This window comes from Jaculus jaculus, chromosome 5 (assembly GCF_020740685.1).
Source record: "Jaculus jaculus isolate mJacJac1 chromosome 5, mJacJac1.mat.Y.cur, whole genome shotgun sequence".
Classification (NCBI taxonomy): Eukaryota; Metazoa; Chordata; class Mammalia; order Rodentia; family Dipodidae; genus Jaculus; species Jaculus jaculus.
Window position 1 is genome coordinate 5,896,308 of NC_059106.1, and position 18,804 is coordinate 5,915,111.

At 59.3% G+C, this 18,804-nt stretch overlaps 2 protein-coding genes across 5 annotated transcripts in view; one reads left to right on the plus strand and one right to left on the minus strand.

The window, feature by feature from the left end:
• Positions 1–10,142, plus strand: part of Myo7b (myosin VIIB) — an 88,861-nt gene extending 78,719 nt beyond the window's left edge. The window contains exons 34-48 of one of the 2 annotated variants that reach the window (XM_045150188.1): positions 620–786; positions 1,742–1,923; positions 2,685–2,818; positions 2,994–3,151; positions 3,428–3,581; positions 4,071–4,226; positions 5,519–5,624; positions 5,893–6,006; positions 6,254–6,341; positions 6,692–6,798; positions 7,254–7,439; positions 8,155–8,271; positions 8,475–8,558; positions 9,410–9,529; positions 9,893–10,142. In XM_045150188.1, coding sequence (XP_045006123.1) covers positions 620–786; positions 1,742–1,923; positions 2,685–2,818; positions 2,994–3,151; positions 3,428–3,581; positions 4,071–4,226; positions 5,519–5,624; positions 5,893–6,006; positions 6,254–6,341; positions 6,692–6,798; positions 7,254–7,439; positions 8,155–8,271; positions 8,475–8,558; positions 9,410–9,529; positions 9,893–9,982 — 1,963 coding nt within the window. In that variant the 3' untranslated portion in view covers positions 9,983–10,142. The remainder of the gene's footprint in view (positions 1–619; positions 787–1,741; positions 1,924–2,684; positions 2,819–2,993; positions 3,152–3,427; positions 3,582–4,070; positions 4,227–5,518; positions 5,625–5,892; positions 6,007–6,253; positions 6,342–6,691; positions 6,799–7,253; positions 7,440–8,154; positions 8,272–8,474; positions 8,559–9,409; positions 9,530–9,892) is intronic. The other variant, XM_045150189.1, reaches the window with a different exon arrangement.
• Positions 10,143–10,744: 602 nt separating this feature from the next.
• Lims2 (LIM zinc finger domain containing 2) overlaps positions 10,745–18,804 on the minus strand; it is a 42,070-nt gene continuing 34,010 nt past the window's right edge. For all 3 annotated transcript variants that reach the window (XM_045150194.1, XM_045150192.1, XM_045150193.1), the window contains 6 exons: positions 14,154–14,303; positions 13,383–13,533; positions 12,569–12,661; positions 12,075–12,123; positions 11,857–11,932; positions 10,745–11,415 (listed from right to left, as the gene is read on the minus strand). In XM_045150194.1, coding sequence (XP_045006129.1) covers positions 11,211–11,415; positions 11,857–11,932; positions 12,075–12,123; positions 12,569–12,661; positions 13,383–13,533; positions 14,154–14,303 — 724 coding nt within the window. In that variant the 3' untranslated portion in view covers positions 10,745–11,210. The remainder of the gene's footprint in view (positions 11,416–11,856; positions 11,933–12,074; positions 12,124–12,568; positions 12,662–13,382; positions 13,534–14,153; positions 14,304–18,804) is intronic.

Here is an 18,804-nt window from a genome sequence, read left to right on the forward strand (position 1 = left end):
TAGGGACTCCAATGCCAAAGGCCCCAAAGTTGTCTTTTCACCGCCTGAGTGGGGAAGCGACCCCTAGATGTGTCTGGGACTCCAGGAAAGATAGGAAAGGGGTGACGTGCACTTGGGGGCCAGGCTGGAGTAGAGGGACAGGAGCAATACACACACTGACCACAGGACTCGGGGACCACCACCTCCCAGGCATCATACCCTGGGAGCTCTCCCTAACCCCCCGGGAAGCCACCCAGGCTCTCAGATGGCCCTGCAGCGTGCCAGGGTGAGCCTAGACTGCAGCAGAGGCTGTGTTTCAGCTCAGCTCAAGTCTGACGTCCTGAGCCCCGTCCCTGCACACCGGCCATCTCATTACTTGTCCAGAGCAGACCCACACTCTGAGGCTTGACACCCCACACTGCCTCAGACCCAGGGCTTTGGCACTTGGAATATGGGCCAACCTGGGCTCACCCTCCGCCCCCCCACACACACACACACACTGTGCCAGGGACCCTAGAAGAGCTTCGCTTCCTTATCTGTAGCTCGGGAGGGTCGCCTCCTCTCCTCTGAGGCTGCTGGGGGCTGAAATGAGGGAAGGAAGAGGGGGCCCCAGGTCATGCTGCACCGTTTGTGCCCTCAGGGAGGCCCCGGGGGGACAGAGACTGCTCCTGTGCACGCTACAAGAGGAAGAGTACGAGTTCGTGTCCCCCAGCAGCGTGGCCATCGCCGAGCTGGTAGCCTTGTTCCTGGGGGGCCTGAAGGAGAGGTCCGTGTTTGCCATGGCCCTGAAAGAAAGGAAAGCCACAGGTGCCTACTCGGGAGGGGCCGAGGAAGCCATCGGTGGGGGGGTAGTGGGGACGAGGCTCATGTCCATGTACTACCAGCCACATGGCCCAGAGACAGGTGCCAAGGGAAGGAGGAAATGCGACAGCATAGTGGCATCAGCTTTCAGCAATGTCTCGGTGTGAAGAGATTAAAGAAAGCCTCACACCGGCCAAGGCCCACCTTGCTTGCGCAGTCACTGGCAAGGCTAATTCCCACCTGGGGTGGATTGAACATCACCCCCCCCACCCAGCCACCTGCTTATTCCATTTTACAGATCACTAAACAGAGGCCCGGAGGCGGAAGTAGTTTGCCCAGGGTAATGCCACTCAGGGGTTGGGAGGCTAGCTCTTTTTCTCTGCTAGTTGGCACCCCAACAAGAGATGAGCTGTGGCCTCTGGGTGAGGAGGATGCATGGCCAGGCCCTGGACCTTGCCCGACCCGGCCAGTTGCAGGCCTCGTGAGCAAGCTGGCTGGGAGGCAAGCGGACAGGGCTGCTTGGGACTGTCATGGCCGTGAGGAGTATCAGCCCCGAGTGCGTTACTCTGCAGCCCCATCAGTGTGCGTGCTCAGCCGGGAGGTGTTACCATCTCTAAATGAGCAAAGGGAGCCCAGCCTTCAGGCCAGGCCCGGAGGCCACTCATCTAGGCACTGTGTCCCGTCCCCAGCCACGCTCCTGGTCTGACTCCTTCTGTCTCTGGGTCTGCAGCTGCAGTCAGAGCCTCGTGCCATGCCTGTCCCTAGGGTCTGTTCCCCTGGGGACCCTATCATGTGACAGCCCAGCGCCGCTCACGTACAGTAGCCTTGAGTCGACAGCTCTTGGGTCGGTTTTCTCATCTGCCAAGCGAGACAGCCCTGGGAAAACCAGCATAGCCTCGGGCCCCTGGAGAACCTCAGCAAGTGTGGCACCCTTGTCTCAGGCTGTGACTTGAACTTGCAGACGATGTCACCCTCCTGGCCTTCAAAAAGGGCGACTTGCTGATCCTGACCAAGAAGCAGGGGCTGCTGTGCTCTGAGAACTGGGTCCTGGCCCAGAATGACAGGACCACCAAGACTGGGCTAGTGCCTACAAGTTGCCTCTACACCATCCCCGTGGTCACCAAGCCCCCGGCCCAGCTGGTGGTAAGTCTCTCTCACACACTCCTCTGCTCTGCTGGGGTGCGGGGGGCACTGCTGTGGGGTGAGTAGCCTGAGGCCTCACTCAACACCCGCTTCCACCTCTCAGAGGGCTGGGAGGGCCACCTGGACACCGAGGCACTTTTGTCTGCCCCCATTGTCCCTAGGGTGATCATGAAGCTGGCATATTTGTGCAGGGCACTGCAGTCAGCTTTTAGTAGGTGCTCAATAAATGGGCGCTCCCTCCCTCCAGCTGTAGGTGTGTGCTTGGGACAAATTCAACCTTCTCCAGCCCCCGCCTCATTTAAACTGTGAGCCTGGGGCGTCCAAGTATCCCTCTGCCATAAGAACACCCTGTGCCAGTCCCAATGACAGCTCACTGGGAGAGTTAGGGTCAGGCAGGTCTTCTAACACGCACATATCGAGCGCCTAGAGTATGCTGTCGACAGCTGCTGCACCCTTAAGGAGAGGTGTCCCAGGGAAGGGAGTTCAAGGGCTTGAAAGAGCCAGAGAGGGGCCACACCCTGAGCGCGGGCTGGGCTGGGCTAATCCTGCTAAGGAAAAGGAAACTGGCTCAGAAAGGTCGACTCACTGGGCCTGGGTCACCCAGCAAGTGAGACACAGTGTGTAGGTCCAGGCCGCACAGGCCCCGTGATCAGACCCTCCCCGGTCCCCTGAGGCAGCCAGGCCACGAGGAGGAGCCGGTGGGAAGGGCCTTGTGGGCCGCGGCTCCTGGGCGGTAACAGGCCTGTGCTCCCTGCCTGCAGAGCTTGCTGGCCATGTCACCGGAGAAGCGGAAGCTGGCGGCCCAGGAGTGGAGGCCTTCGGAACCACATCTGGAGGAGGAGCAGGCCAAGGAGACCTTGCCCACCCTGGAGGACTTCTCCTACGAGTTCTTTAGGTGCCTCCTGCCCTGCCCTGTCCTGAGGGCTGCGAGAAGGCCTGGATGGCTGCCAGGAAGGGACAGTAACAGGGAGGAGGCCCTCAGAGCGTCCCACCCGGGGAGGAGGACCGAGGAGAAGCCAGGAGCAGAAAAGGGCTCGGGGCAGCCCTCACACCAACCCCACCCCTGACAGGGCACCAGAGAAAGAGACGGTCAGCAGAGCCATGCTGCCCCTGGCCCGCACGCGGGGCCACCTGTGGGCCTACTCTGCCGAGCCTCTGCGGCAGCCACTGCTGAAGCGGGTGCACGACAAAGCCGACCTCCGGGACGCGGCCTGCCAAGTCTTCCTCGATATCCTGCCGCCCGCCCGCCCCGGCGGCGCCAAGCTGCGCCAGCCGCCTCCGGGCCAACGGCTGTGATGAGGAGCCAGGCCTTGGTTCCAACAGCACGGGGCAGTCCAAGATCTGCTTCTGCAAGAACGCTTGGGGTGCAGGGCTGGGCCCCCGGACAGGGGTGGGTGCAGGACACGGGTGAGAGTTTGGTGTGGAGTCTCAGGTGTGGCCAGGAGTCAATGTGGGGGTTTGGAGTGGGGGGTCAGCGTGGCGCTGTTCTCCTTGACAACCACACCCATCCTCAAGTACACGGGGGACTACCCCTCCCGTCAGGGCTGGCACAGCCTGGAGCTCACAGACCAGATCTTCTCTCTAGCCCTGCAGGACTTGGACCTGCAGGACGAAGCCTACTGTCAGATCCTGAAGCAGCTCACACACAACCCCAACAGGTGTGCAGGGAGGGAGGCTGGGCTGCGGCCCCTGCCCCAGGCCCTGCTGCTCACAGGGAGGCCGCCACTCGTGGGACCGGATGCCCACGGGCAGCTGTCGCAGCAGTAGGAAGTCCTGAAGCCCTGGTCCATTCTGCCAATGTCTGAGGATGGGCAGCACAGAGCAGGGAAGGGCAAGAGACACCCAGCCCACTCCGATCCTTTCCCTGTGAACCCTGGGCAGGCTATGGCCTCTCTAAACTCCCGATTCCACAAAATGGGTAGAGTGGCATCCCTCCCATCGACAGGACTTGACAACCCCATGACATTGGGCAGCTGGGTGGCAGGCTGGTATGACACAGCCTAACTGGTAATCACTGAGCTTCATAAACCCTATCCAGGCTTCCCAAACCCCCCAGGCCCTGGGCAGCCTCCTCTGTTCTCCTGAAGTCCCTGCCTGGCTTCGGGCATTGCAGGAAGTCCTCCCTGATGGTGTGCACCGTCCTCCAGGTACAGTGAGGAGCGGGCCTGGCAGCTGCTGTGGCTTTGCACAGGTCTCTTCCCACCTGGCAAGTCACTGCTGCCCCATGCCCAGAAGTTCATAGACGCTCGAAGAAAGAAGTCGCTAGCTCTTGACTGTAGCCGCCGCCTCCAGAAGGTTCTAAGGTACGCTTGCCACTCTGCCTCCCAGAGCACCTCAGAAGGCTATGGTGTCCAGCCGACTGGTATCAGGCTGGGAAGGGAGGACCAGGCCAGAGCCGTCAGTAATATGGGGAGGAGAGGTCCGAGAGGGAGGTCTGGGTGGTCAGGGTCAGTAGCCATCTTGCCTGTGGTTCTGCTGCCTCAATGCTGCCCGCTCAGGGCCCAGAGAAGCCAACTGGAGGCCCAGTGTAACCCTCAGCCCATGTGCCTGAGACCAGATTCTTAACCCTCCCAGCTTGTGGACCACCTCCCCCTCCCTCCTTCCCGCCTTCAGGAAGGTCTTTAAGGCCACCTTGGCCAACTGCCTCCTTGGCCTTGGCCATATGGGAAGATAGACTGTCGGCATGTGTGAGTGGCCGCATGTAACTGTAACCATGGAGGGTCGTGGCTTCCTCTGAGAGGCCCAGCTGGAGTCCCTGGCCCCCGTCCTACCCAGTGCCTGATATGTGAGAACGCAAACACATCCGTCCCTTGCACAGAGCCTTATCCTAAAGTTCTTAGCACTGGCCCTTCCGCCTGTGTCCCCTGTAAGATTCCCGGGGGAGGGGGAATCTTCCGTGGTGGGAGACCCGCACCCAAGAACCAAGACCGAGCCACTGGATGCAAAGGCAAGAGGCAGCTTTATTGTTTACACAGGCGCCTGCGGGCACTCCAGTCCTTCGAGAGGCTGAGTGCGCCGGGCAAGGGGAAGGGTCTCTTTTTATAGAGTTAGGGAGAGCAGAAGCAGGTTTACAGAAGCAGAAGCATGATTTCAGTCCCAGCACTGGTTACTGGTTACTTATTAATAGACTTGGAGTCGGTGGGGATCCTCTTTTTTTTTTTTTTCTCTTCTCGGAAGCATCCTGACAGGGTTATCTATAGTACATTAGGCGGAGTTTGTGGTCATGCCTGTCTGCATCTGGGGGTCACAAGGCTGTCTGCATCTGGGGGTCACAAGGCTGTCTGCATCTGGGGCTGTTTTTGGCTCCTGGTATTTTTCCATGGGTTTTACATCCCCACCCCAAGGTCCCTAGAAAGTAAGACTGGTCTCTGAGACACGAGGCCAGTCCCATCTCTGTCGGGCCCATTCCAGGACCACGCAGAGTCTGCCAACCAGGCAGCCTCTGGGAAGTGTAGAGAGCTGGAACCTGCCCACCTGCTGACGTGTACACTGGGGTTCCTGTTTCCCACACCTGGCTTAGGGCCCCGGTGAGGGCTGGTGGCTGTGGTAGGTACGGGGACAGGAGTGCGTTTTTAACATGCGCTGTCCCGCTCAGGACGGGGCCTCGGAAACAGCCCCCGCATCATGTAGAGGTGAAGACCGCCGAGCAGAACGTCTCACGAATATGCCACCAGGTCTACCTCCCCAATGACACCAGCGAGGTAAGCGCCCAGCCTGGCACCCACACGGGACATCCGCCACCAGCCCCACGCGCTCCTTGGCCACTTGAGCAAGTCATATTCAGGGTTCCAAGTGGACCGTCTCCCACCCACCTTCCCCGGGGCTCTCAGCCCGCCTGCCTCTGCACCCCGGGCCAGCATAGGGGGAGCACTGCCCCCGGGCTCTGGAGTTCTGCGGAGGACGCTGACACAACTGGAAGTGGGGACTGTCCCAGAGGTTTGAGTTCAGATTTGCCACCTCTCTGCCCAGGTGTTGGACGTGGGTAGCAACAGCCGGGTGCGAGATGTGTGTGAGAGCATCGCCACCAAGTTACAGCTGGCCTCGTGGGAGGGCTGCAGCCTCTTCATCAAGATCGCAGACAAGGTGGGCAGAGAGGAGGCCGAGGCTCCCCTGGGTGGGGGGCTCCTGTGCCAGTAGCGTCCCTTGCTAGGCCAGGCCTCGGGACACAGCTGGGGCTGTCAGGACGGAGGGGCGGGGTCTTGGAGCCCCCACACTGCTACCCAGCCCCACGCGGACCTCCAGCCTACCGGGCCAAAGTAGATGGGCGCTGGGCCAGCCCTTGAGCACCTCCTGGGAGGACGCCCCCAAGGCCCGTCTCCACCCACCCCAGGTCATCAGCCAGAAGGAAGGAGACTTCTTCTTCGACAGCTTGAGGCAGGTGTCTGACTGGGTGAAGAAGAACAAACCCCAGAAAGAAGGTGAGGGGGGGCTCTGTGGAGAGCTACAGGGGGCTGCCTGGCTCCTGTACCACCTGCGTGGCCCCATCCGTCCATCCATCCATCCACCCACTCCTCATAGGTCCCTAAACACTCAAGTGGTGCCTTACTGCAGAGTAACTGAAGATGTGCAGGGTCCACCCCACAGGATACCCAGGGACAGTCCCTGGGGCTCCCACGCTGCCTCGGAGGATAGGGTGGGTCAGGGGAGGAGGAGACAGAGGGGCCTAGCAAGCCAGGCAGCAGCAGGAGCCATGGGGGAGTGTCTGTCTGGGAGTGTGCCTACAAGCCTACTGGGATAGGCTTGGCGGTCACTGCTGCCCTTCCCCCAGGGGCCCCCGTGACACTCCCCTACCAGGTGTACTTCATGCGGAAACTGTGGCTCAACGTCACCCCTGGGAAAGACGTGAATGCCGACACCATTCTCCACTACCACCAGGTACCCGTCGGGTGGCCCTCCTGAGAGTGATGAGGGGCAAGGAGAGGGACTGCCACTGTATCTCAAGTCTGCCCTGAGACACGGGGGAGGAAGGGACCACCGAGGGACCCATGGGCCAAGTAGATGAAGCCCACGGGGGCTCTGGGCCTGGGAGCTCTGGGAGCAGGGTCTGCACTGGTGTCTGAAGCGTGGTGTGTGGGAAGGGAGCACACCGAAGGCTGAAGCCTGGACCACACTGGCCTGTGCTTTAAGGTCTACCTCCACGGACTACTACGGCTCAATGTCCAGGAGTCCTTACCTGGGGGTCACTACCCTGGACAGAAACTACCCTGAGGGCATCAGCCTTTGGCCTGCCCATCTGTCCTAGACAAAGGCTAACGCCCCAGGTCCCCTGCCCCCTGCATAAAGGTGGTAGTTCAGACAGCAGCCTGAGGCACAGCATGTCCACCACTCAGGAGCTGCCCAAGTACCTGCGTGGCTTTCACAAGTGCTCCCGGGAGGATGCCGTCCACCTGGCAGGCCTCATCTACAAGGCCCAGTTTGACAATGACCGGTCTCAGCTGGCTAGTGTCCCCAAGATCCTGAAGGAACTGGTACCTGAGAATCTCACACGCCTGATGTCCTCAGAGGAATGGAGAAAGGTCTTAAATAACGGGGTCTGGGCCTGGTGGTGGGCGGATGGGCGTGGGAGGCATGCTGTCTCCACCCTTGTGGGTTCCTGGGTCCTTGCTCAGAGGGGAGCCACGGTCCCCCGGAAGGCTCCCAGGCAAGCAGGGTGGGTGAGCGCGTGAAAGTAAAAGACTTTCGAGAGGAGTTTCAGTGAACAGCTCTCTGTTTATTGTCAGGCAAATGGGTATTTAAGCATCTGAGTGCAGGGGAGGGGGAGTGGGGCCTAAGGGGATTGCAGGTACCCAGTTCATTTCTGATACTTAATTAGCATACGGGGACATTTATTCCAGCATGTAGGCAATGGCAGGGGTCTGGGATGAGCTGCAGGAAGGCCCTCACTGATAAGGAGTTTCCTAGGCAACTGGCCAAAGGTGTCAGGGCTATGGGCCAAGCCTGAGTTGAGGTGTGCTGGGCTTGGAGAGGGAGTGGGCTCCTGTAGCCCGGGGGTCCCTAGCCTGGCAGCTCAGGCCCCTCGGTCCTGAAGGCTCCAGCCTGTGGCTGGCAATGCCCGACACACCCTGCCTTTCCCCATCCGGTCCACAGCAGTGCTGAGGCCTCCCCTCCAAGACTAACTCCGGAAAGCCACAGGCACTGCTCCAGCCTGGGGCATCCATGTCCTCAGAAAAGTATACTGTGTGGGCAGGGCAGCATGCCCAGACCCTCAATGGCCCTCTCCCCCTCCCCCAGAACCTCCTTTTGGAGTGTGAAAAACATAAAAGTATGACAGTGCAAGAAGCCAAGGTGGCCTTCCTGAAGTGGATCTGCCGCTGGCCCACCTTTGGGTCTGCCTTCTTCGAGGTGAAGGTAGGTCTTGAGCCACGCCCACCCTCTGCCCCACAGGAGGTATACACAGCATCTACCCTCCCCCCCGCATATCAGGGTGGGGCTGGCTGATAGGTCAACAAGACCGTGTGCGTTCCTGCATGTCAGCCCAGGGAGCACCTATAAAGCGTCAGGCCTAGCCCGAGCCTAGCTGGGCTGTGACCACTGTGCCCCTCGCTTCCCAGCAAACCTCGGAGCCCTCCTACCCAGACATCATCCTCATCGCCATCAACCGACACGGGGTGCTGTTCATCCACCCCAAGACCAAGGTAGAACAGGGGGAACCATAAAGGCGGGGCCACGCGCATCTGCTCCGCGGTGGCGCAACTGCTCTCCTGTCCCACGCGCGCGCACCCCCTCCGCTGCTCTCCTGTCCCACGCGCGCGCGCACCCCCTCCGCTGCTCTCCTGTCCCACGCGCGCGCGCACCCCCTCCGCTGCTCTCCTGTCCCACGCGCGCGCGCACCCCCTCCGCTGCTCTCCTGTCCCACGCACGCGCACGCACCCCCTCCGCTGCTCTCCTGTCCCACGCGCGCACGCACCCCCTCCGCTGCTCTCCTGTCCCACGCACGCGCGCACCCCCTCCGCTGCTCTCCTGTCCCACGCACGCGCGCACCCCCTCCGCTGCTCTCCTGTCCCACGCGCGCGCGCACCCCCTCCGCTGCTCTCCTGTCCCACGCGCGCACACCGTCCACTGCTCTCCTGTCCCACGCACGCGCGCACCCCCTCCGCTGCTCTCCTGTCCCACGCGCGCACACCGTCCACTGCTCTCCTGTCCCACGCACGCGCGCACCCCCTCCGCTGCTCTCCTGTCCCACGCACGCGCGCACCCCCTCCGCTGCTCTCCTGTCCCACGCACGCACGCACCCCCTCCGCTGCTCTCCTGTCCCACGCGCGCACACCGTCCACTGCTCTCCTGTCCCACGCACGCGCGCACCCCCTCCGCTGCTCTCCTGTCCCACGCGCGCACGCACCCCCTCCGCTGTTCTCCTGTCCCACGCACGCACCCCCTCCGCTGCTTCCCTGTCCCACGCACGCACCCCCTCCGCTGCTCTCCTGTCCCACGCGCGCACACCGTCCGCTGCTTCCCTGGCCCACGCGCGCGCGCACCTCCGCTGCAGGAACTGCTGGTCACCTACCCCTTCACCAAGATCTCGAGCTGGAGCAGCGGCAGCACCTACTTCCACATGGCCCTGGGGAACCTAGGCAGAGGCAGTCGCTTGCTGTGCGAGACCTCTCTGGTGAGTACCGGCCCATCTTTCACACCCGGAGGCGCTGGCGACACGGCTTCCCACTCGCACCCTTCACTGCCACCTGGGCTTTGCTCTGCTAAGGGATAGGCTGCCCAGGGCTAGGCTGGGCCATGCATTCCCAGGCCTGCTGGCCAAAAGTCAGATCTGAGGCCTCCAGGCTGGCCCCCTGGCACCCTGGCCCATGTTGAGAAGACAGGACTCCTGAAGGGCAGGCAGTAGGCACGGCCCCAACAGAGGGAGCCCGTCTTCCCTCTCTCCCGAACTTGCCCATCACGTGGTCCCAGGGCCTAGAGGGCGAGAGGCCCCTCTCCGCTGCACTGGCTGCCCTCCGACCCCGCCCTCTCCACCCAGGGCTACAAGATGGACGACCTCCTGACCTCGTACGTGCAGCAGCTCCTGAGCGCCGTGAGCAAGCAGCGGGGCTCCCGGGCCCGGCCCTAGCCAGCTTCTAAGAGGGGCCCTTCAGCCTGCTCCTCCCCACGACCCCTCGGCGCCCAATTCAGCGCATCCTGGGTGCTGACTAGAGGCCAAAGAAGGTCTCACGACTCTCGGCTGCTAGTGGATGGCTCCGGAATACCCAATAAAAATCGACCCAACAGTAGAAGGAAATGTGTCCATGAGAGGGAGGATAGGATGCCAGTTGGGTAGCAGGCCTGGGCGGCTCCTGCCCCAGAGCGTCTCTTCTGGGGGGCGGGAAGCAAAGGGCATTGTAACTTTTCCAGATGCCATTTGCCTTCTCCAGCAATGACTTCATCTGTCCTTCCTCCTTCCTCCTTCCTCCCTTCCTTCTGCTGCCTCCCTCCCTGCTCTGACTGGGAAGAGCAGACTCCTGGAGAGTTCCGCTTCCATCCTCTGCACTCTTCTCCTGGCCATGGGCCACTGGGACGCTGCTCTGTTCCCAGGAGGGCCAGGGGAGATGCACCTGTGTTGGAAGGCACCCTGTGCCAGGTACTGGACAGAACCCTGGAGGCCCCTCCCCTACTGTTAGGCCCTTCAAGGCCCCCATTGCACCTGCGAGGTCAGGAGGTCAGCCCGAGGGATCCTAGCTGGCATTATCTGCAAGCCCTGGTGGCAGCCAGTTTGGGGAACACGGGGTCTCAGCTCAACTCTCTTGCTTCTGAGTGTTGAACCTTCTTATCACACACACACACAGACACACAGACACACACACCTTGACTCCACAAACCACGCAGGCATTCTCTGTGTGTGTGAAATAGCCTTCATTGTGCGAGTTTGAGCTCACTGCCAAGTCTGACCTGGCGCGGCGGGAAGGGAGGAGTTACCTCAAGAAATGGGCATGAGACACAGCGTATGCAAAAATAAGCCCCAGCCATGATGGGGGCCAAGGCAGGATGTCTGCAAGTGTCCTAAGTGGTGGGGGCAGTGGGTCCTTGTCCTTCCAGCTGCTTCGTTATGGGGGCAGCTTGCTCAGTGTGGACGGAGTGACTGACGGGTGCTCTAGGACTAAACAACTGTCATTGGTGCAGGGCCACAGGAGTCCCTAGTACACAGTGGGGCCACTCGGCTGAGACCCCCGGCAGCATAGAAGGACAGGGGTCAGGCTGGGAATCTGGTCCAAGTGGGTGGCAAGCGAGGGGCAGGGAGCAGAATGCACGACCGGGGAGGGAGCCGGGCAGGGGGAGAGAGCCGAGGCGAGGAGGCGCGGCCTTCAGGCAGAGTGGACCTCCGTGGACCTGGCCTTGCGGGAGGCCGAGGAGGCGGGGCCTTCAGGCAGAGTGGACATCCGGGACCTGGGCTGGGCCTTGCGGGAGGCCAGGTCGGACAGCTCCTTCAGCCGCTTCTTCAGCTCCAGAGGGAACTTCTCGTAACACTTCTTACACACAGGCTTCATGTCAAACTCCACGAACTTGTTCCTGTGGACAAAACCCCAGCAGTCCAGGCCCTGCCCTGCTGACCCTGAGCCCCGACAGGGACTCCAGACAGAGAAGCAGGCTTCCCTCAGCCCCTGGCCTCCCACCTTCTCATTCCAGCCTGCCTCTGGCCAGAGGACACCAGGGAGGAGAGGTGTCAAGACCGCCAAGGGCTTCTCTCCACTCCTGACACTCGAGAGCCCTCCAGGGCTCTCTGGGGCTGCTGGTTTCTGGGGAGCAGCTAGCCGTCTAGCACATGTGTCTTTACATATGATGTTCCCTAGGCCAGAATGCCTTCTCCCAGAGCCTGGGGTGTGCTACCGGCCCTCCCCATGCCCTGGGGTCCCTGGACCCGCTCCACCGCCTGGCCCATCCCACCTCCTGCATGCTGTGGGGAAGGTACACTGGGGAGGTGGAGCCACAGAGCCCAGCACCACGACTCACTTCAGGGTGAGCTTGCTGTTGCATGTGGAACAGGAGAAGCAGTTCACACACCAGGCCTTATTGAGGGCGGACACCACTGTGAGGAAACACGGAGACTTAGGCCCAACTCAGGCCAGCTACAGGTCCAGCTGTGCAAAGCCAGGGCCAGCTGGGCACGCAGCTGCAGAGCCCAGGCAGAAGTGGGGAGGGAAAGGGCTCGGGAGACAGAGGAACCTCACCATCACCCTCGATCACATGGCTGCAGTTGTAGCAAACATCCCCAAAGAGCTGTGGACAGAGCAGACTATTAGTGCTGGCTGTGGGCATCACAGCCCAGTCTCGGGCATGCCCCGAGCCTTTGCTAAGGGCACATAACCCATGAGAACAACCCCGTAGAAAGCCATAGGCTGAGGCTCCCCTAAAGGCCCTAATAATGTTCTGCAAGGGTGAGGGTCAAGGGGTGACCCATGCCCCTCCCATCATCCTCAGGAGCCACAGGGGCACATCTATTAAATGAGGGCACCAGTGCACGGAGCTGCCCACACCGCTAGACTCTAAGCTAGGAGCCAGGGCCCAAGCACACAGGACTGGCCGCTGCCTCCTGCCCTAGACTCCAGGGCACTACCCACAGCCCCTCCCCCTCAAATGACAGCCCTAGATTCCATGTTCAGGACCCTAGGGCACCCCGGCCCCTCCAGCCCAGTGCTCTTGCGCGCTGTGCCCTGGGTCCCACCTGGTTATAGTGGGTCTCGCAGTAGGCTAGGCCCTTCTTCTCATAGTGCCGGTGCCCCAGGAAGGGCTTCTCACACTTGGCGCAGACAAAATGCTGAAGAAGAGAGTGTGGCTGGGAGACACTGGGCTGGAAGAGGGACCCCAGGAGGCTGCGCTCTCAGCTGGGCAGAGACGCCGACGCCTGCCTGGACACTCTTGAGTCGGCTGGACCCGCTACTCCTCAAACCCACCCCAGGTTCTGGCCACCCCACTGCCCGTGCCCAGCCCCACCCACAAGCCCAAGTCCTTGAGAAGCATCTTCCATCCCATTCAGCACGTGAGGACATGAGGACAGTTCCTCTGCAGACAGGACCCAGGACCCACACCGGGGAAACAACCCACAGCTTCTTATAGGACCTTCACCAGCAGATACCCTGAAACACAGCATCTGGACAGAGAGGACCAGACCACTGGGATGCAAATGCTCCTCCCAAGTGCCCACAAGGCACTGGAGCACCGAGAGTGAAAGCTCCAAGTGACCCAAGACCACCCAGCTCCATGTCAATGTGGCAGGTTCTGTCACCCACAACCCTACAGGGTGACCTGGGCAGACTGCACCAAAGTCTGCTCCTGGCTCTAAACTCCTGAGTCTAGAATGCCGGGAGAGGTAAAGGGGGCCTCAGCGCCTGACCAGGACAGTGGGCTCTTGGTTCCCCAGATAGAACAAGAGGAGGCTTCACCTCACTGGGGTCAGTGCATGGCCTGGGCTGGGGTGTGGAGCAGCTGTGAACCCAGGGCATCCTCAAACCTGCACCTTGTACCACTGCCTAGCTTACCTCCACATGCCACTGCTTGCCCAGCGCATTAACCACACGTCCCTCAATGGGCCGGCGGCAGGCCCCGCAGATGGGGACGCCCATCTTGTCGTGGCAAGGCAGGCAATAGAGCTCGCCCTTCAGCTCGCGGGCCTCAGAGGTCAGCTCCTTCCTGGAAGACAGTTCCGAACCCTCTCAGGTGCCACCCTGCCCACCCACGGGATCACTTCAGCTCTTGATCCAGGATACCAGGCCCGAGGCCTGGCTTGGGTTGAGCTGTTCACTGTGATCTCTCGGGTCTTTGGAGACTTCCTGTGTGGGCACCAGACAGCCCTGCAGCACAGGACTGCAGCCGGGGGCCTGGAAAAGAGCACTTGTGTTCTGCTCCACCAGCCCCTTGAGAAACAGGTCTGTTCTCAGGGATCTCCTCCAGCCAGACGGAGTGTCTGGGCCAGGCATAGAAGGGACACCAGGGGACCCAAGAGGAGAAGCAGCTTCTCACCTCTTCCTTCCCCTCTAACACCAGCTCCAACCTTGTTCTCTCCAGCCCTTCCTCTCCCCTCCATTTCAGCCAGAGACCTGCAGTCCAGAGGCTAACCCTGTAGCCCCCAAATCCCAAGTGCCACTAAGTAGAGCCCCAGGGAAAGGAGCGTCCAGCCCCAATCCACTGCTGCCGTGTAGCTCTGTGGCCCTTGAGGAGACAGCCTCCCTGCCAGCCTGGCTCACCCTGGGTGACGGTCCCAGCAGCCCTGCTCCATGACAGGCCTGGGTCCCTGCACCCCCCACACTTACCCACAGTGGGAGCAGCTGAAGTGGTCCGGGTGGTAGGCATCGTTCTTGAACATGAGGGGTTGCTCATCAATGGCGAGGTGACAGCGCTGGCATATGAACTTGCCCAAGCACTTGGCCTTCTCGCGGCTGTGGCAAGGCCGGCACAGGTGCCTGTGGAGGGCAAGGGAGGTGCTGGCAGATCTCCAGCCCTGAGCCTCTTTCCAGGACAGCCTGGCCACTTTCAGAAGAAAGCCCGGGGCCCTGCCCGCATCCTTGGTGACAGCCTGGATGCCTCCGGGTTCAGAAAAGCAGCTGCCTGACCATGAGGCCCAGAAAAGTTCCAGATGAGGGCTCTAAGAGGGGTCCCCCACTGCACTCAGTAGAAGACGAGGCGTGGCTTGCAGGGAGAAGGGCTATGTTTCTTTTTCTAGTCTTCCTGGGTCTAGACCATTGTGGCATAAGAGATATATTTAGTTGACATTTGCTAAAAGATCAGTTTTAGTTTTCAAGTGTTTATTTTTATTTTTATTTATTTATTTGAAAGAGGGGGGAAAGCACAGAGAGAGAAGGAGAGAGAGAGAGAGGGAGAGAATGGGCACGCCAGGGCCTCAAGCCACTGCAAACAAACTTCAGACGCACGTGCCCCTTGTGCATCTGGTTTATGTGGGTCCTGGAGGATCAAACTGTGGTCTTTTGACTGTATAGGCAAACACCTTAACTGCTAAACCATCTCTCCAACCCCTCAAGTGTTTTGTTTTTGTCAAGATTTATTTTTATGTACTTATTTATTAGGGACAGAGAGAGAGAGAGAGAGAGAGAGAGAGAGAGAGAGAATGGACATGCCAGGGCCTCTAGTCATTGCAAACAAACTCCAGATGCATGTGTCACCATGTGCATTTTTAACGCAGAGAAGCTATAGTGGATGCAAGCCTTAGGCCCAACACCACTGTTCCCGGCAGAATGGCCGATGCGTGTAGGACCCAGCAGCTCGCCGCCCCTTCCTTGGGATCTGCCAGATGAAGAGGGGCACCGACACCCACAGGCACTTTCTGTCTCCACAGACAAGTGCGGCTGTGTCAGACAGAGGCCCCCGAAGCCGGCTACCGTCATCACAGAGCGGTTTTTGTGAAGCCTTCAGAGTCATTTCTGACACTGCCCCTGCTCCAGGCAACAGCTGTGATCTCAACTGAGAGAGAAATCAACATGGGTTCTGTTTCCTTGCCCTTGAAGGTGGAGAGAGTTTAGATTCAGGGCTAGGCAAAGATGCACAAAGACCCTGATCCAATGTCCCTTGCTCCCCAGAACCCACCTGCCACCCTAACAATGTGCTCCTGATGAAGCCTGGCCCTCTTTCTCAGGCGCCCGAGCCACAGGGACAAATCTGCACCTCTCAATTGCCCCCACAGCCAGTTAGTTCACCATGGGCTTCCTTCATAAGCGGGCCACAGAGACAGATCTGCTCCCTCTTGCTAGCCAGGCATGGTGGGGAGATCCCACTGCTGGACGGTCCTCCTACCTCTGTTGGACTCCAACTCATCCCAAAGAGCTCTGCTGTCCTCTCACCCTGGGGGTCTCATCTTTTTTTTCCCTTGTGTAGCCCAAGGGCTCCCAGTGAGTGCCTGGGAGCTACCTGCTAAGCTACGCTCTGGTCTCCAGCATCTGACTGCACCTCCATGGACCTGGGTGCCAGCAAGGGGCAGAGGCTCAAGGTCATTGGTTGAACATGGAAGTAAGTGAACGAGGGCGCAAGGGAGGAAGAGAGGGACAGGGGGCATCACCTCCCTGTGACAACACGACCAAATAAGACCAAGAGCCAGGCTCCTGGCCCAGGCCACCTGGCTCCCTCTACCTCACAGTAGGCAGCAGGTGAGGCCTGTGGCTACAACCTTCATCGCAGCAATCCCTGGAGCCCACCCTCATCCAGTCACCTGTGCCCTGACCCCATCCAAGCCACCTCCACAGTTGGCGCAGGGCACAGCTGTCCTGCCCAGCCAATCACTGTGGCCAGCCTGCTTTCCCTGCATGTCTATGTCATATGGACTTATTCTCCATAACCCCAGTCCCAATTGTGCAATTCCTCCACAGCACGAAGACAACATTCAACTTAAACAGGACAATTCTGTCACACAGCCATAGGGTTAGGACCTGCAGGCTGCCAGAGCTCTGAGCATTGTCAAAGACATAGCCAGATGTCATGATACTCACCTCCGATCCCAGCACTCAGGAAGCTAAGGCAAGAGGATCATGAGTTCAAGGCCAGCCTGGGCTACACAGCCAGTCCCTGTGTCAAAACACCAAAACCAAAGCCAGGAATGGTAACAGACACCTTTGATCCCAGCACTGGGAAAGCAGAGGTAGGAGGATCACTATGAGTTCAAGGCCAGCCTGGGACTACAGAGTGAGTTCAGCCTGAGCTAGAGTGAGACCCTCTCTTGGAAAAAAACATTAATAAATCAATTAATTTAAGACCCCACCAAAACCAAACACACAAAATTAGCTCAACTCCCGAAACTTCTACTGCCAACTTGTTTGAAGCCACTATGAGTGGTCACGTCAAACAACAGAAAGTGTAAGATGGGCTGGAGGTATAACCAATATCAAGCACAAGGCCCTGGGTTAGTCCCTAGCACCGGGGGCCGGGGGGTGACTCCAGTACTGCTCTACGGGGCAGTTTTACTTCCAACTAGTGTGAGCCAGTTCTTTCAGACAGCTGTTGTGGCCCACACCCTAGCCCGAGCAGCCACACTCTTGTAGGCTGCCCAGGTGAGGCGATAGCTTCAAAGCAGACCTGACCCCACTCCCGGTCAAAAAGCGCCTCTGATAGAATCAGAGTGGAACCTGAGAACTCTAGGGTCATGATGCAGCAGGGGAAAACTGGGGTGTGGGGGGAGGTGGCTCGGTCAGCTGAGTGCTTACAGTGTAAGCACAGGAGTGACTTTGAATCCCTGCGCCCGTGTGAAAATGCTGGGTGTGGAGATGTGCTTGTAATCCCAGTGTCAGGAAGGCAGGGGCAGCCGAAATTCGCTAGACTACTTGATAAGCCCCAGACCAATGAGAGACCCTGACTCCAAAACGGGGGACAGCGCTCCTGAGCAATGACAGCTGAGGTCCTCCGGCCTACACGCACTCATGCATGCACACCTTTAAAAAGTCAGGAAGCGACAGAGGAGTGCTCTGCACTGCAATATCTCTATCCCACCTTCCGAGGCTCAGGGTCCATTGCAGAAGCGATGGAGGAAAGAATGTAAGAGCCAAAGGAAGGGTAGGACTCCTTACAATGTGCTCCTCCAAGCACAAAATGGCCTGGATATCCATGACCCCACAGTGCCTGACACTACCTACACAAGACCATCATAAGAGGAGGAAAAGATGATGACATCAAAATAAAAGAGAGACTGATTGAGAGGGGGAGGGGATGTGATGGAGAGTGGAGTTCCAACGGGGAAAGTGGGGGGAGGGAGGGAATTACCATGGGATACTGTTTACAATCATGGAAATTGTCAATAAATAATAATAATAATAGAGGAAGGACATCCTGGGTTTGATTCCCCACAATCCACATAAAAAGCGCACACGCGTGTCTGGAGTTTGTTTGCAGTGGCATGAGGCCTGTCACGCCTGTTCTCCTCTCTCTCTCTCTCTCTCTATCTCCCTCTGCTTGCAAGTAAATAATATGTTAACAAGAGAGAGGGTAAAGGTGCTTGCTTGCAGAGCCCATCAGCTGGGGTTCCACTCCACAGCCTCCCATGCTCCCATGTAAAGCCTCACACACACACACACACACACACACACACACACACACACAAATGGCACAACCATCTGGCATTCCATTTGCAGTGGTAAGGCATCCTGGCATGCCCATACACACACACACACACACACACACACACACTTTAAAATTTAAAACTAAAAGAGAAAGAGAGAGAAGAAATGGGTGGTAGATTCCCTCAGGTGCGAGCCACATACAATTCCACGCACTTTAACTGGAAAACTTAGGTCTTATGAAAGCCGGAGTCCTGACTTGGTTGCATGAGTGATGTATCAGCTTTGGAAGTGGGAAACGAGCTTGGTTCACAGTCTTGGGTTCACTGAGAGTCTTGGGAGGGAGTCGTGAGAGAAACGTCACACACCTTTGATCCTTGAACTACCTCAGAAGGAGTCAGGGCCACGGCTCTCCCGATGGCCAGCCTGTGCAGGGGAGGCACATTTCCAGGATGTGACCAAGTGCGCCCGGCTGAGCTGTGTGCGTCCCCACGGGACAGACAGCCCCCCATTATGAGGCGGCCTGCAGCTGTGCCGAGCTCCACATAAAGGCCATGATTTATTCCACATGCCCCAGCGAGGCCTCATTATACAGGGCAGGATACAAGGACCCTAGAGCAAGTGTCTCAAAGAACCCCCTCTCATCTGGCCCAACAAAACTCTTCTACTGACCGCCCTCTGGGATGCCCCTCCCGCCAGCCCAGCAGGCTTGGGAGTCTGGCCCGTTGCCATGGCCACAGGCCCCTCCTTGCTCCCCCACGAGTAGGAAATCATCCCCTTGTGAAATGTCTGGTTGTGTCTGTCAGTTCCAGCCAAAGACCCTCACCCGGCCCACCCCCAGGCTCCCAAGCCAGTCACACACAGCCTCTGCCGCTCAGGGACCGGTGGGGGGGGGGGGGAGTGAGCAAAG